Source organism: Erithacus rubecula, assembly GCF_903797595.1.
Source record: "Erithacus rubecula genome assembly, chromosome: 4".
Classification (NCBI taxonomy): domain Eukaryota; kingdom Metazoa; phylum Chordata; class Aves; order Passeriformes; family Muscicapidae; genus Erithacus; species Erithacus rubecula.
The window spans coordinates 18080989-18095300 of NC_136686.1; the positions used below are offsets into that span (position 1 = coordinate 18080989).

A 14312-nucleotide genomic window follows, 5' to 3' on the forward strand; every position below is an offset into this window, starting at 1 on the left:
TAGGATTTAGGGTCCTGATAAATGTTACAAAATCTTGTGTCTACAGGTGCTGCTCCCAGGGCTGAGGTTCTTGCATGTATTTTGTAAAAATTGTAGTAACTCTTCTGTTTCTATGAAAATAATTTACAGTGTTAAGAGAACAAAACTGAAAAGTGTTAGTTGGTCCTAAATGAGGCCATGATGTTAAGGAATTTCTTAAGAAAAATATATTTTCACATAGGTTGCTCTTAGGAAAGGCAGTGTGCCTTTGCATCCTGAGTAAATACTGCACATATGGTTTACTGAGATAATCCACATAACTTTTATCCATTTCTGTTGGCTTTAGACAGTCTCTTTTTTTTTCCCTCTAAATGGATCTGATTTTAAATAATGTTACTGCTCAAAACACAACAATAATGACCAGACATGCAGACAGAAAAGGCTCAGGCATGTCAGATATTTGGCTACTCTTGGAAAGATGTTTCAAACTGTTTTTTCTTTTCAGGAAAAATGGAGACTTCTTCCAGCATTTCTGAAGGTTAGTGACTACACACTCATTTCATGGTATGAATACTTCATCTCTTTTCAGTCTTTACATTCCCTTCTCCAGCTTTTACTGTTTCCCAGAGTACCTGTCCTCACTTTCCTATGGATTTTGCCTTTTATTTTTAGTTCCTCTCAGTTATCAGTAGACTTGTTCCATAAATAGTTTTCTTGATTCATCTACAGATTTTTTTTCTGGACACATCCTCTTAGATATTTGCATTTTGGTGTGGTTATTCTCAGTCCATACTGGATATATGCACTGCTTCCAGATTATTGTCCTGTTTTACTGGCTCTCACAGACCCTGTTCATGCTCTTCATATGACAGCTGTGTTGTAAACTTGGAAATGTACTGTAGAATCAGAGTAAGCATCCAGCCATTTCTCAGAAGTTTGTCAGCTGAAAGAATTTAGTACAGTTATCCAAAACTAGTTATAAGTGCTTATATCTTAATTTCCACCTTGTTTGATTAATGTTACTGAAGCTGATTTTATTTGCCTGTATTTTTCAGGTGAAAGGCCTGGTGAAGCAGCACATAGACTCATTCAACTATTTCATCAATGTTGAGGTAGGCTTTCTTGGGAAAGGGGGGAGAGTGGCTCTTAGTCCTCAGAAAAGGCCATGATTCCATTTTTTTCTTTTTCTCCTCCAGATCAAGAAAATCATGAAGGCCAATGAAAAAGTGACAAGTGATGCTGACCCAATGTGGTACCTGAAGTAAGCATGAGATGATTTCCTTATCAGTAGCAGCATTAGTACTGTCTCATGGGTGTGTTATCAGCTGTGAAGTGTTTAGAAGCACTTGTGCTTATAAGAGGGTGTTTTCTATCACTTATCTCTTTCTCTTACAATGAAAGATGGAAGATTTAAAGGTTTACTGCACACACAGGCTAAATTTTAACTAATTTGACCCCAACTCAAATACAAAGTTGCTTTGATTAATAATGAGCAATGATTCTTCCCACCTTGCATTCATCAAAGTAATTTCATTTTTATGTGTATGTAAATTTTTCCTTCCTTCAGGTTGCCTGAAAAATATTTGTCTCATTGCTTATTTTGAAACAGGTACCTCAATATCTATGTGGGTACTCCAGATGTGGAAGAAAGCTTCAATGTGACACGACCTGTATCACCTCATGAGGTACTAATCTTTGCATGTGTCTTGTTGGTTTTTTTAATCTTGTGAATGTCTTGGATAATAGCTGCTTGCAATTTGAGTACATGCATGTTGCATTAGGTAGTGCAATGAGTTCCACCATCTCTGTAAAGAGAAGCCCCAGAGATTTAATCATCATGGAATAAAGCTTTTTAATTTTTTTTTTTTCTGTATTCAGTGTTTTGTGTTAGCTGAATTTGAGTGGGTTTCCATGAAAGCAGTGGAAGTACTTCTCTGGTTTAATCTTGTGGCTCTCCCTATGACAGAGCTGAAGTCCTCATGTTCTAATGTAGAGTTCTTTGATATTTTTATTAACTTCTTTTTAATATTAGCCTTGCTACTGTCTGCACCGTAGGTCACTTCAGTCTCTGTTTCCCTTCTAGTCTTTGGGAACTTGTGTCTGATTTATTGCTCATATTTTCAAAGTCTGATTCAGAAAGCAAACATGGAAACTTTAGGCAGAAACAGATGGAAATAGTTAAAATTACAAGAAGCTGCAGAAGAACATCAGCCTTCTGATGAGTATATTTGATTTCATTGTAGTGCTGTAGGCATGTAGGTTAACACATGGATTGTGTGCTTCTGGAATAAAGATGCATGTTGGAGGACATGCTGCTGTGACTGAAATCAGAAAGTCTCTTGGTTTTGGCCAACAGGTTATAAGGTAGCTTCTGTATGTATGAAAAAGACATAAGCTAACAGAAGCTTTGAACTTTGTAGGATTGCTTTCATGTGTCTAGAGCCATTCAGTTCTCTTCAAAGTGCTCAGGAGCACATTATTTCTCTCCTGCTACTGTACTTTGAGATTTATTCCATTGTGACAGAGGTAGTGGCCACTCTTTTTGGCCTCTGAGTGGGACACTAAGCTTGGAATTTGTTCTCGTTTAGCTGCATACAGCCCATTGTCAAACTCATAACTCAGTTCACATATCAGATGCTTTTTTCCTTGGTATATCCACTTGATACTCGAAGTTGAAATGTCTTTTTTTGTCATCTAATCTAGACTATCTTGACATCATTCTATGTTTTGGAGGAATTCTGTAAGAACCAGATGTTCAGTGGCTGCCACTTGAGTGTAGCCACTTTCTGGCTCCAGTGACCTGGCTCAAATCTTATTTGGTTCGATGAAGCTTTGAAATAAAACTTTGAAATAACTCAGCCAGATACATGAGAGTTGCTGCATCTCACAAATGTGCAGCTAACATTAAATCAGTAGATGGGAATGTGCACAAAATGCAGCAGGAAAGATTTCTTTCATATGAGTGAGATTGCGTGCAAAGAATTGTTTGTGGCCAACTACTTTTATTCAAGAATTCAGGTATTAATAGACTTGCTTGTTTTATAACTAAAATGGCTGTATATGCAGAAGAAGGCAAAATAAATGCTTATAGAGCATATTTGCCTTGAGTTTAGAATAAGATGCTCTTGTATCTTAAATATATTCTCACTGATGCTTAATGCTAGTTCATAATTCCTCTCTATTTTAAGTGTGCTGTACACACATGGAGGTCACAATTATTTTCTTAAATAGGATGCTTCTCAGGTCAAGCCTGGGTGCCTTAAGAAAAAAAAGGATTGTATAGTTAGGAATCTGCTGTTGTATTTCTCTGTTGAAGGTTTATAAAATCAATTCCCAAAACCACCTAAAATTATTAAATTTTCATGAGGGTCTGAGTAGATATCTAATCATGCCTGTCTTTTACTTTCAGGTGTCTATAGTTAGAAGTTACCTCAAGGAAGGTGATACAAAAATATACATGCTGGAATATTACACTGTGATTTGTATTTTATATCTGTGTCTTGTGTTAAAATAGGACACACAGAGAATTCCAAGGCATTTTTCTCCCAAGTAGTACTAAAGAACCTAACTCTGTTTTTTCTCCAGTCCTTATGAAACTTATTTTGTGAAATATTCATACAGATGAATTTAAAGTAATTAGAATATGGAAATATTCTCAGTTACTTTTAAATTGGATGTAGTTGCTGGGAGCGGAATGGCACCTAGTTTCCTGCAAGGTATGGCTGAAAGCTGCTGGTGTGTATCAGTATTTTATTACTGGAGAAGAGGTTTGCTTTGTAGAGTGGGGAGGAAAAGCATCCAGTTTGTGATGATTCTTGAGGCATATTTTTCCATAGAGCTGCATCCTCAATACACAGCACATTCTCAATTGCCTTTTATTAGTCCATAATCATTACACTGAAAGACTGCAGAATCATAAATGTGTGAGTCTGACTACTGTTAAACCTGTAATTGTGGAGCTGAAAGGTGAAGCATGCTCAGTGAAGCCACAAATGACCTGCTGTGACTTGCTCTGCTGTGTTCAGCAGAGGCAGTAAGGCCTGTCTTGCATGAAGAGACACAATACCTTAAGGGCTGGCAAAGTCTTAGAGTGGGGCTGGGGAGAGCAGACCAGAAAGATTGGCCTAGAAATGATTGAGCCTTCTGATATCTAATGCCCTAGATATGTTCACTCTGCTTCTCTTGGTCTCCAGGGAATTTGCAAACAAATTGTGGGAATCTTGGCAGGAAGGAATTGTGTAGTGAGCCTTCTGTGAGTCATCTTTAGCAATGGTACCATACAGTGGGGTTGCTCATTCTGCTAATACGGTAGCATGGTGCCTCTCTCAATCTTGTGCCTTTCCATTCTGTCAGGCTTCGTATGGCAGCACAAATCTTCAGCTGCTGAGAGTCTACATACAGAAATGTCCCTGAGCTGCTCAGACTCACTGTGGCCTTTGTGCCAGCTCTGCTGATTAGACCTGTTTCATGTGAGAGTTTAGAAGTTGTGCTCTGCAGTGCTGCCCTCTGAAGGCACAGATCTGCTGGCTGCTTTTGAAAAATCAGAATAATTGTATTTGGATTTTCTTGGATTTTGTTTTAAACAGGAGAACTTGTCAAACATTCAGGTATCACAAAGAGCTTTACTTTGCTTGATTTCTTTGTGAGGATTTACAGGACAGGGCAAACACAGGCTGTTTTAAGAGAGATTCTTCATGTTGAAGTGAGCACCTGACCGTGTGCCGGTTGTCCTTGCAGTGCCGCCTGAGGGACATGACCTACTCTGCGCCCATCACCGTGGATATCGAATACACCCGGGGCAGCCAGAGGATCATCCGCAATGCCTTGCCCATCGGCAGGTGAGCCACCACCTGCTGGGCTCCTGCTCTCCCTTTCTGTTTGCTGCCATGTCAGGAGCAGTTTGTGCTGCAAAACAGGTGTAGGCCAACCTTGCTTCCTTGTTAAAAGAAACCTTGAGCAGGGAAATCTTCATGAACAGCTGTACAGGATTTTCAGGGTCTAAGATTTTGTTTTGCAAAAGCTTCTGATAATGTCTCCTTCCAAAGAAGGATGGATATAAGGATGAATGTTTTCTCTGATTCTGTTGATATAAAACCACAGAGGAAAATGCATGCCTGGAGCTGCAAGTTGCATCATTGTAAAATGAAATCAAGCATATTTACTTTTCAGCTAAGTTACTCAGTCTTTCATGCATAATATGTAGAGTAGCATCTGTGGAAGGCAGATGATAAAACCAGTAAAGCAAGCATTAATTCTGCTGCACAAGTTAAGCTTTCATTTTAAATTGCTTAAGTTATGTTATTAGACTGGCTTTATGGGTGTATATGCAAAAAGTTTTTTGGTGTTAAAAACTGTTAATATCCAGTTATTATTTCCATGGGAAATAATTTTCTTCATCTGTCCCTAGTATTATACTTGTTTCCTTTGGCCAATGCACTTGTTTGACGTGCAATTTGAACTGGCACAGATGTTTCACTGGAGTTTTCAGTAATGGCATTTGAGTACTCCCTTTTACCTGATGCCAACTGCTTCCTGTTTCTGATATAAACAGCCAATGCATTAAGCTTATGTTGTGTGTGATAGAATATTTTGCTTGTCATGTGAAGCTTCTTAACTCTAAGAAGCAGTTTCTCAGTGAAATATAGTGACAAGATTTTTACTCTACAGAAATACAGAATTTGAGTTCATCAGTTTTCTTTTAAGATATAAGAATATGAAAACAGCAAAGAAATTAAAATAATTTATAAGATTTGAATGCAAGAAGTATAGCCTAATCTTGTTTTTTATTGAAGTAAATTTGAATGAAAAATCTCAGAGGTTGAAAATATTTGTGTAGTAGAACTCATGAATAATTTTTGTCAATGTGTGTTTTAGAAAATGTTTGGAACACAGTTCTTGCAAAGGCTGTCCATCAAGGAGTGAAATTCTGTAAGCTGGATCAAAAGTCATCTTTTTTTGTAGAAGAGGCTACATGGAGGGTTTTTGGTAGATGTAGTGGTAAACTCTTTTTACCTTTTGCAAAATACAAGTTTCTCTTTGGAAGTAAACTCTGCGCTCTTTCCAAAGTTTTAATGAAAAATCTGAGAGTGAAAAGGTACATTGTGAAGTTGAGTGTAAAAATAAACTTTCCAAGAAAAACTGCAAAGTCATTGCTGGTTAGTTGTTGAGTAAGCCAAGTTGAAAGTGAGCATTCTGTGCTTTATCATTATATTGAATAACTCAGGTTGAAAGAGTGCAGTCTCCTGCTCAGCCTCTAGTACAGCCTCCTGCTCAAAATGGGACAGCTCTGTGGTCAAACCAGGTTGCTCAGTGCTTCATCCTGTCAGGTCCTGAAGACCTCCATGAATGGACACTGCCCAGCTTCCCTGTGCAGCTGTTCTACTGTTTGACCATCCTCATGGTGAAGAAGTTTTACCTCCTATGCACTCTGTGAATCTTTAGTTTCTCTTTTATTTACTCCCCTAAGCATTGAATTTGTTTTTGATTTCTTGGAATATCTTTCCACCACATGTTGCTTCACAAAATGCTTGCTTGCAGGCTTCTCTGCTGGGACAAAAGAGAAATCAGAGCTACTACTGGGGAAACTTCATGCTTAGGTTATGAGAGGCACTATCTCTCTGCAGCCAGAAGGTGTCATTCATGTGTGGGAAATGAGATATGACCTAACTTTATCTAATAAAAACTGGTAACAGTGGATCTGCAGGAGCATGTTCTTCTCTACAGAGTGTTTTGGGGACCAAGAATTTTTGCACTAATTGTCATTGGCCACAGTGACCCTGCTTGTCACAATGCCTGAGTAGCTACATAGCAATTAAACAGAAATTCTGTGGTTCCTGCTTGTAGGTGTCCAGTTTCAGGTCTCTTTTCAATTACATGTTCCATGAAATAAGGTGAGCTTAAGTAAAAACCTGTTGGTTACAGCATGCATGAGTTCTGATGACCTTAAATGTGTCTCTCCAATTTTTTCAGCATGGTTTTTGTTCTGAGTTTGACTATTGATATTTTTCTGTCTGAGTCTGAATTACAGTTGTAACTGGTTTTCTTGCAGAATGCCTATAATGCTGCGTAGCTCAAATTGTGTACTTACTGGGAAAACTCCAGCAGAATTTGCCAAGCTAAATGAGTGTCCATTAGATCCAGGTACATTTTCATTCATGTTCTGTTTTTTTCCCCCCATCTGTGCTTTGAGTTTTGAATCTTTCTGCACAAAGAAATACCCCTTTGATATGTTTCCTGCTCCCATTAAGTCTTTGTGGAAAGTTCTCAAGTGTGTGCTTGCAACTAAAAGAAATTGTCAGGCTTTTTGGTTGAGAACATGAATAATTGGTATTTGCAGACAAAGTTTTCAGCCACAAAAAAAAACAAAACCCCACACTAAAATTTTGAATATTTTATTTTTAATTTTGTATATAGTGTTGTGCTGTGATGTGCTATGTGAGAAAAAAGATGGAATTCATTCACTGGAAATTAAACAGATTAGGAATGAGTGGAATATGTTCTCCAGAGTGGGAACTCTCATTTGTCATTGCCTTTTGTAAAGCAAGAATAAAGTGCTGCATATTACATGGTATTATTTGATATGTAGAGATGAGTTGGAGGGTTATAATAAGCAACTTCTTAGGTTTTTATCTGTCAAGTTTGTTCATTACTCTTTTAAGGGGGAATTTACTCTCCCATTGTGTGCTTATGGTTTACTGTCTAATAATTTCTTTTCAAAGGCATACTGGAGGAGGCAAATAAGGTTCAAGGGTACTGACATGCAAAATATTTTTTTCTGTTAACTAGGTGGCTATTTCATTGTTAAAGGTGTAGAGAAAGTCATTCTTATTCAAGAGCAGTTATCCAAAAACAGAATCATTGTTGAAGCTGATAGAAAAGGCACAGTTGGCGCTTCTGTTACCAGGTATGGTAAATTCCTACCATTACATAAAGGCTGTAAAACTAAAGCTTTAGAACTTCATTGTTGTCCTTGAAATAGCTGTGGAGGTTTCTTCCTAGTATAGTTTAACCAGAAAAAGCTGTAGACATCCAATGCTGCTGTCTTGCTATTATCATTTTGTATGCTAAACCTTCAATCCCTAAATAGTGTAGTATTCCTACAAAAATAGGGATACTTGCTTATGTGTTTCAGGGTTCATCCCAGATTAGGAAAAGCAAGTTCTAATTTTTAATGTAAGAAAGTGCACTTCTTTATTGATGGTGTTTAGTCTCAGTTTGCAGCAAGCAACATGAAGTTACTGCAGTGGAAATTTGGTGTAACTTTTTGTCTGCCTTTCTATATAAAATTCGCAGAAAACTTTTAAAGGCAAAGGCAGCTGAGGAGGAAGCAAATATTTTTGTACAACACAAATTACTTAAAATGGCAAAGTAGTCTAAGTTTGGCCTTTCCTCCATCAAGTTTTGTTTCTATTCTGTTTGGCCTTTGGCTGGTTATTTTTTATTTTTCAAGCTTCATTCTGGTCTGTTCTATGGTGCTTGCCACTGTTCAGTGTGAGGCCTGGGTATTTTTCTTCTCCAGAGGCTTCTCAGGCTCTCCTAGCTACTCTTCTGTCTCTCAGTAAGTCTGGATGAGGTTAATGTACCACTAAGTACTGTTATGTTTTTACCACTGTTGCTGCAGTGCTTGTTCACAGTTTGATCTTGCTGGTTACATCAAAACTGATTATCAAAGCATGTAAAGATGATTTTTAAAAGGACAGATTTCTACTTGCTTAAGTCAAATATTCCAAATAGTCCCCAGCACAGGTGATAATACCCTATTACCTTGAAGGTACAGAGTGATCTCTGACTGGTTTGATGTACTTTTTAAAAGAGGAGGAACTGGGATTAATTCAGCTCAAAGATTGTTCAAGCTTGCTTAGTTCTGTAGAAAAGATTCTAGGAGTCTGTGCAAACACTCTGTTTGACATGGTATTATTTTTATTTTAACTGCAGTTCCACTCATGAGAAGAAGAGCAGAACAAACATGGTTGTGAAACAAGGAAGATTTTACCTGAGGCACAACACTCTGTCAGAAGACATTCCCATTGCTATCATATTTAAGGTAACACAGCTGTTTGTTTGGAAAAAAAAGCAAAGGGGAAAAATGCTGAGCTGTAGCTTAAGAATGAAGATCGACAGTAGCTCTCATGTTAATATGTACAGAAGGACTTGGCAGGGCTTAGAAACTGCAAGCTTTTTTCCCTTGGGAAGTCATCTTTATTGTACAGCAAAAAGGAGAATAAGTGCTGTATTTTTCTGCAAGGAGAGCCTTGCTGAGCCAAGACAAATATCTGCCACCCCCTTACTCTGCTTTGTGAGGTGCCTCTGTTGCTACAGGTCAGAAGGATTTTGGTTTCTTATGAGCTATGTTAAAAGTTATGTTAAGGGTCATTGTTGCTGTTTTTCTGTCTGTGGAATCAAATTCAAAGGATTTCCTTCAGCAGGAAAGGTGCTGTGTGGACATTCTCTGTCCAGCTGCTGGAGAAAACAGTGGGCATGGCCAGGCCTTAGGCTGGGACCTGCCCTGCCAACAGCTGGGAGCTCCTCCCTGTCCTGTAATGCTTTGTCTGTGGGTTTACAGCCTGGTACATTCCTTATGCAGGAGGAAATGGGGCTGCATTCCTGGGGGCACAAAACAGCAAAACTCTTTTTGTGTTCTCTATAGGGGCTAGAGCACAGAAGGGTCAGAGAGGTGGTCACAGGAAATGATGTGCCAGGAGAGGGCAGCACGAGGTCGCAGCATCCCAGCTGGTTGTGCCCACAGCACAGATGTTATCTATGAGTTTGTCTGTGTTCCTGCAGTCCTTGGTACTAGAAAATAGTTTAATTATTGGGTTTAGACTTCAGAAGTAAACATCTGTTACCTCTGAGTAAGCAAATCTCTTCAAATAGGAGAGGAGATCATCTGTTTTTAGTGACTAGGGTTAAAGGAGTTTGAGAACGTATTTCTGGGCAGAAATGTACATAAAAGTGCCAGGATTAACTTCACAACTCTTGTGTTCCAGGAAAGTGTTCACATGGCTCTTAATCCATTTGCTGCAGTACCAAACTTCTGGATTCCACCTTACCTTATAGACTTCCATTACATTTTGTCACTCTGTGCTGGTACAGATAAATAAATACCTGCTCATATAGAGTAACTGCTCTGGGTTGTTGTCTTAGGAGATGGATATTGGCTTGTTTTTCTAAGCAAAATTGTACTGAGTATTTTATTACTTCTGACAATACTTGCTGTAATTATCCCCTTCTTCATAAGTATCTTTTATATTTTAGATAATATTCTTTAATTTTTCATTTATTAATTGAATAAGGGTTTACAGTTGTTAGAAGCTCTTGGCTGTAGTGCTTTTCAATGATTTATATTGATTTAATGCAGTAACAAATTAGCTACACCCACTTTAACTATTCTGAATGTTCCATTCCAGCAGTTCTCATGAGTGGTCATCTTTTTTACCTTTCCTTTAGTGACATGAAATTCAGGGATCTTCTGTCTAGTGCTGATGAGTCTTTAGCTGGAAATGAAAGCAGTCAGCAGTCTCTGATTTTCCTTTCTTGGGCATTGCTGTAATGTGCTATTGCTTTGTTCTATTTAACTACTGGAAGCAAGATTACAAATGCAATAGCATTTAGCCTGGACAATCCCAAACTCAGGGGTGCCTGTCTAACTTCAGCTCTCTCACACAGTGGTATTATACATAGGAGATCTGTTGGAGGAGCAAGGAGAATAATTCCTTTCTGCTGACACCCAAGCCTTGGGCATGAAGCATGTGTCTTCCTTGTTACTAGTAGCTGTTCTGCTTCTTGTGATGTAGAGATCCACATCTGCAAGGGACAAAATTAGACCATCTGAGGTCTGAAGTTTTGTCTGTCTTTAAATCCATAACTTGTACTGAAACAGCTACGTGTATAATTTCTAATTAAAAACTAAAATGAGAAAGCAATGGCAAAATCCATTGTTCTGCATTTCCTCCCAGACCAGCATCTAGGCTACAACCAAGTTCCACTTCTGTGGACCTCTGTGTTTTGACTAAGAAAACAAATAGTAATTGGTAGAGGGCTGCCATTCAGTCCATCGGCCAGTTAGAGGGGGCAGTTTGTCAGGAACTATCTGAGAGGCAGTGAGCGATTTTGGATTGTCTTTCTAGTCCAAATATCTTTAATTGACCTGATATTCTGTGTGTGACTTAAGAAATAGATCAGGTGCAGAAAATCATTATAGTGTTACAGAAAAGAAAGCAACTATTGCAGATCTATAATGTGAATTTAAAGCTTACAAATGCATTTGTAAGGTGGAGGTGTGCTCATATATCTTCTAGACATCTTTGTCAAAAGCAAGCACCACCAACTGACAGAGCTGAGGCCTAAAATTCCTAGAGGTCCCTAGACTAGAATCTAAGGTCACCCTTGTGTTTCAGGTACACAGTCATGGACTGAGCTGCGTGCTGGGGGAGAACCCGAACACAGTGTTCTCCATCCTTGCTTTTGCTGAGGCATGAAGTCCAGGCACCTGGGCTGTGGGGAGCCATGGAAATAGAGTAGATCTTAAAGGTGCCTTGATCTGGATAGATAGGGACTGGTTTGTGTGGGGTCACCCTAGAAGGGACATCTGCATTCAGTTCATCCTCCTCCATAACTGCAAGCCAGAAGCCTTGTCCTGATGCTTTGTTTTTTTCTGCCATCCAGGGATCTTTGGGATGGGCATGCTCAGATATTTTACAGCCAGTTGTGCCAACCACATGTAAATTGTGGTTTTGTAAATTAAACACATTGACTATAGCTAACTGAAATTTGATAGGCTACAAAAGGCATGTGCCTGATGCTCTTCTAGGGCAGTCTTGGGTTATCTGTTCTTCACATGTTGGGGTCTTACGGCTTTGTAGCTGTGTTAGCTTAAACAGTTTTCCCTAGCCTTTATTCTTATGAGTGGCAGTAGCATTTGTGCAGTCCCTATATATGGAAATGCAACTTTATTTTTGAAGTAGTGACATAAAGCAGACAATCTTGCCCCTGAAGTTTTTTTTGCAACTGTTTGTTACAGTTTTTAAAAGGCTGTTAAATGCCTTGTAATAGGAAACAAACACAGCTAATTTGCTTCCTGCTTACTTTGTAACACTTCTTCATTAGTTTATATACATATGCAACAACAGGGTTATTTAGGGTGTCTTGAGCACCCTTGCAATCTCTTTGTTTTAGCTGTGTCAGTTGTGCACATCTCATAGGGCTATGTGAACACAGTGTTCTTTAGAATATGTCAGGCTAGGAGGTACACATGCTTTACCTGGGGGACTTGGACAGTTTTAGGTAACAATGAGCATTGAAGGAGTATTTCTATCCTGTAAACCATCCGAGCTGGAGGAAAGATGGTGCTGCTGCTTTTGCAGGAAGCTCCGTACATTGCAGGAAGTTAGAGCTGCTCAAAGGTAAGGGCTATTTTTCTTTTGAGTTTGTGATCTTGATTTGGTAGGTTTGAGTGAGCCCTGGCAGCTGAAGTAAGTGAAGGTGGCATGCTGTATCAAAACTGGATAGGGAAGGAAGAGGGTTATAAGTAACCTACAGGGACTTAAAAGTTTGTGACCTGAATCATTAGATGAAGTATCTTTAGTCATGTGGGAGCTGTACAAAACTCTTCTAGGACCTGTGGCAAAAGATTTGAACAGCAAGTTGAATTTCATTTTTACAAACTTGGGTTAGCCTTGGAGCTGTTAAGGTGCAGCTCTAGAGGAACAGCTGGATGGTGGTCTGGCTGGATCTGCAGAATTATGGGTTCCCATGGCTGTTGTTTCATAGCTCGTATCTTTTGAATTATGAAAGCTCCAGACCAATTCTGTCTGTGATGTCAACTTTGAACTTCCCTGACATCTTTTTAATCCAGTCATCTGCCTGTCTCTGCTGTAATTTAGCCTGATGGGCTGCAGAACTACATTCTAGGGAAGTGCCATGGAAACGCCCAGACATCATCATTAAGACATGAGCTGGGGGAGGAAGAGCTGGGCTCCTGCTCTCATCTGTACGTGTGTATGCACATAAAGATGGACACACACACTTCTGGGCAGTGGGAAGCTCCCCAGTCCTAGGAAGGGGTTTACCCCACTTGGACCACTTTCTCTCACTTGAGGTCAGGATGATCTCAGTATTCTGAATGCTTGCTTTGCCTTGTCTGTTTTTTGTCCATTGACTGATAGCCTTCAACCGAGGTCTTCAGCAGCCTACTACTGTCTCCTTCCTCATCCTTTCACTGCCACTGTTAAATTATGCTTTTACAATGTCTCCCTCCCCACTCCCCTGTAAAATTATCCCTTTGTGACATTGCCTTCCAATCAAAAAGAAACAAGACATCTTGTCTACTGCTTTGCTTTTATGTTAATTCCCTTTCCCTCAGCTTTGTCATAGGACCATGAGTGTTTTAAGCATAGGGCTCATTCCTATATTGTGTGTCCTTCATATTTCTGAAGGGACAACCAAGGAATATTTTGTTACTGTCCTAATGATGTAGCAGGCTAATTCTGGAGTACTGTTCTTCTTTTGGTTTGTTTTTTTAGTTGTTTATTTGGTTTTTCTTGGAAGACTAACATCAGGGCCAAATTTACTGAAACCAAAGTGTTAAGATTTCAAGTCTGCCTGATAGCAGCATGGCCCAGCTGCTTGTCCTTTCAGTGTTGCATTAGGTGGATTTGTGGATTTGTATGCAACTGTGCTCAGGATTGTTGAGAGTATAGTGGAGAATAAATAGGTTTACTTTTAGGCTGTTGCATTAGTACATCAGTCATTTGCCTGAGTTTTAGTTGTTACTCATAAATTAATTTCCTTCAATTTGCACATATTTAACAACACAACATATGTTGTTTGGTGGCAGTTCTTAACCTTTCCTACTCAGAAATTTAGGATTCTCAGTTGATTTTTCTGCTACAAACTCTAGCTAGAAAATATATGCAGACATGAAGATCTGCCTTATTCTCATCCATTTCCTTATTCTCATCCATTCTGTAACACTTTTGATCAGAGAATTCATCAAGGCAGAAGAAATCATCAGCTCTCTTTAATTTGCTATGGCTTTCAGTTTTTAATAGATGAAAAAACATAATAAAAATTTAGATTGACTTACCCCCCCCCCCCAGTTTTTATATGACACTTAAGATTTGATTGCCATCCTGGAATTAACCTGATAGACAGAAATAGGGTGATATCAGCTTGCAGTTGGCACGCTTTAGATAAGTGTATTTGAGGTATATGTGCATAGAATGGCACAAAAATTTTGTTCTTCTAAAAACTTCCAGACTAAGTGCAGTAATTGTATGAATATAGTTGTTGTTCCTAAACTAGTTTGCTGGTCAGCTATTAAATCCTAGACACAT

At 38.9% G+C, this 14312-nt stretch overlaps 1 protein-coding gene across 1 annotated transcript in view; it reads left to right on the plus strand.

The window, feature by feature from the left end:
- Nucleotides 1-14312, plus strand: part of POLR3B (RNA polymerase III subunit B) — a 70449-nt gene that overhangs the window by 1098 nt on the left and 55039 nt on the right. Inside the window, exons 2-9 of the mRNA XM_079303616.1 lie at nt 485-517; nt 1035-1091; nt 1176-1240; nt 1589-1664; nt 4717-4817; nt 7028-7119; nt 7765-7882; nt 8914-9022. Coding sequence (XP_079159742.1) covers nt 485-517; nt 1035-1091; nt 1176-1240; nt 1589-1664; nt 4717-4817; nt 7028-7119; nt 7765-7882; nt 8914-9022 — 651 coding nt within the window. The remainder of the gene's footprint in view (nt 1-484; nt 518-1034; nt 1092-1175; nt 1241-1588; nt 1665-4716; nt 4818-7027; nt 7120-7764; nt 7883-8913; nt 9023-14312) is intronic.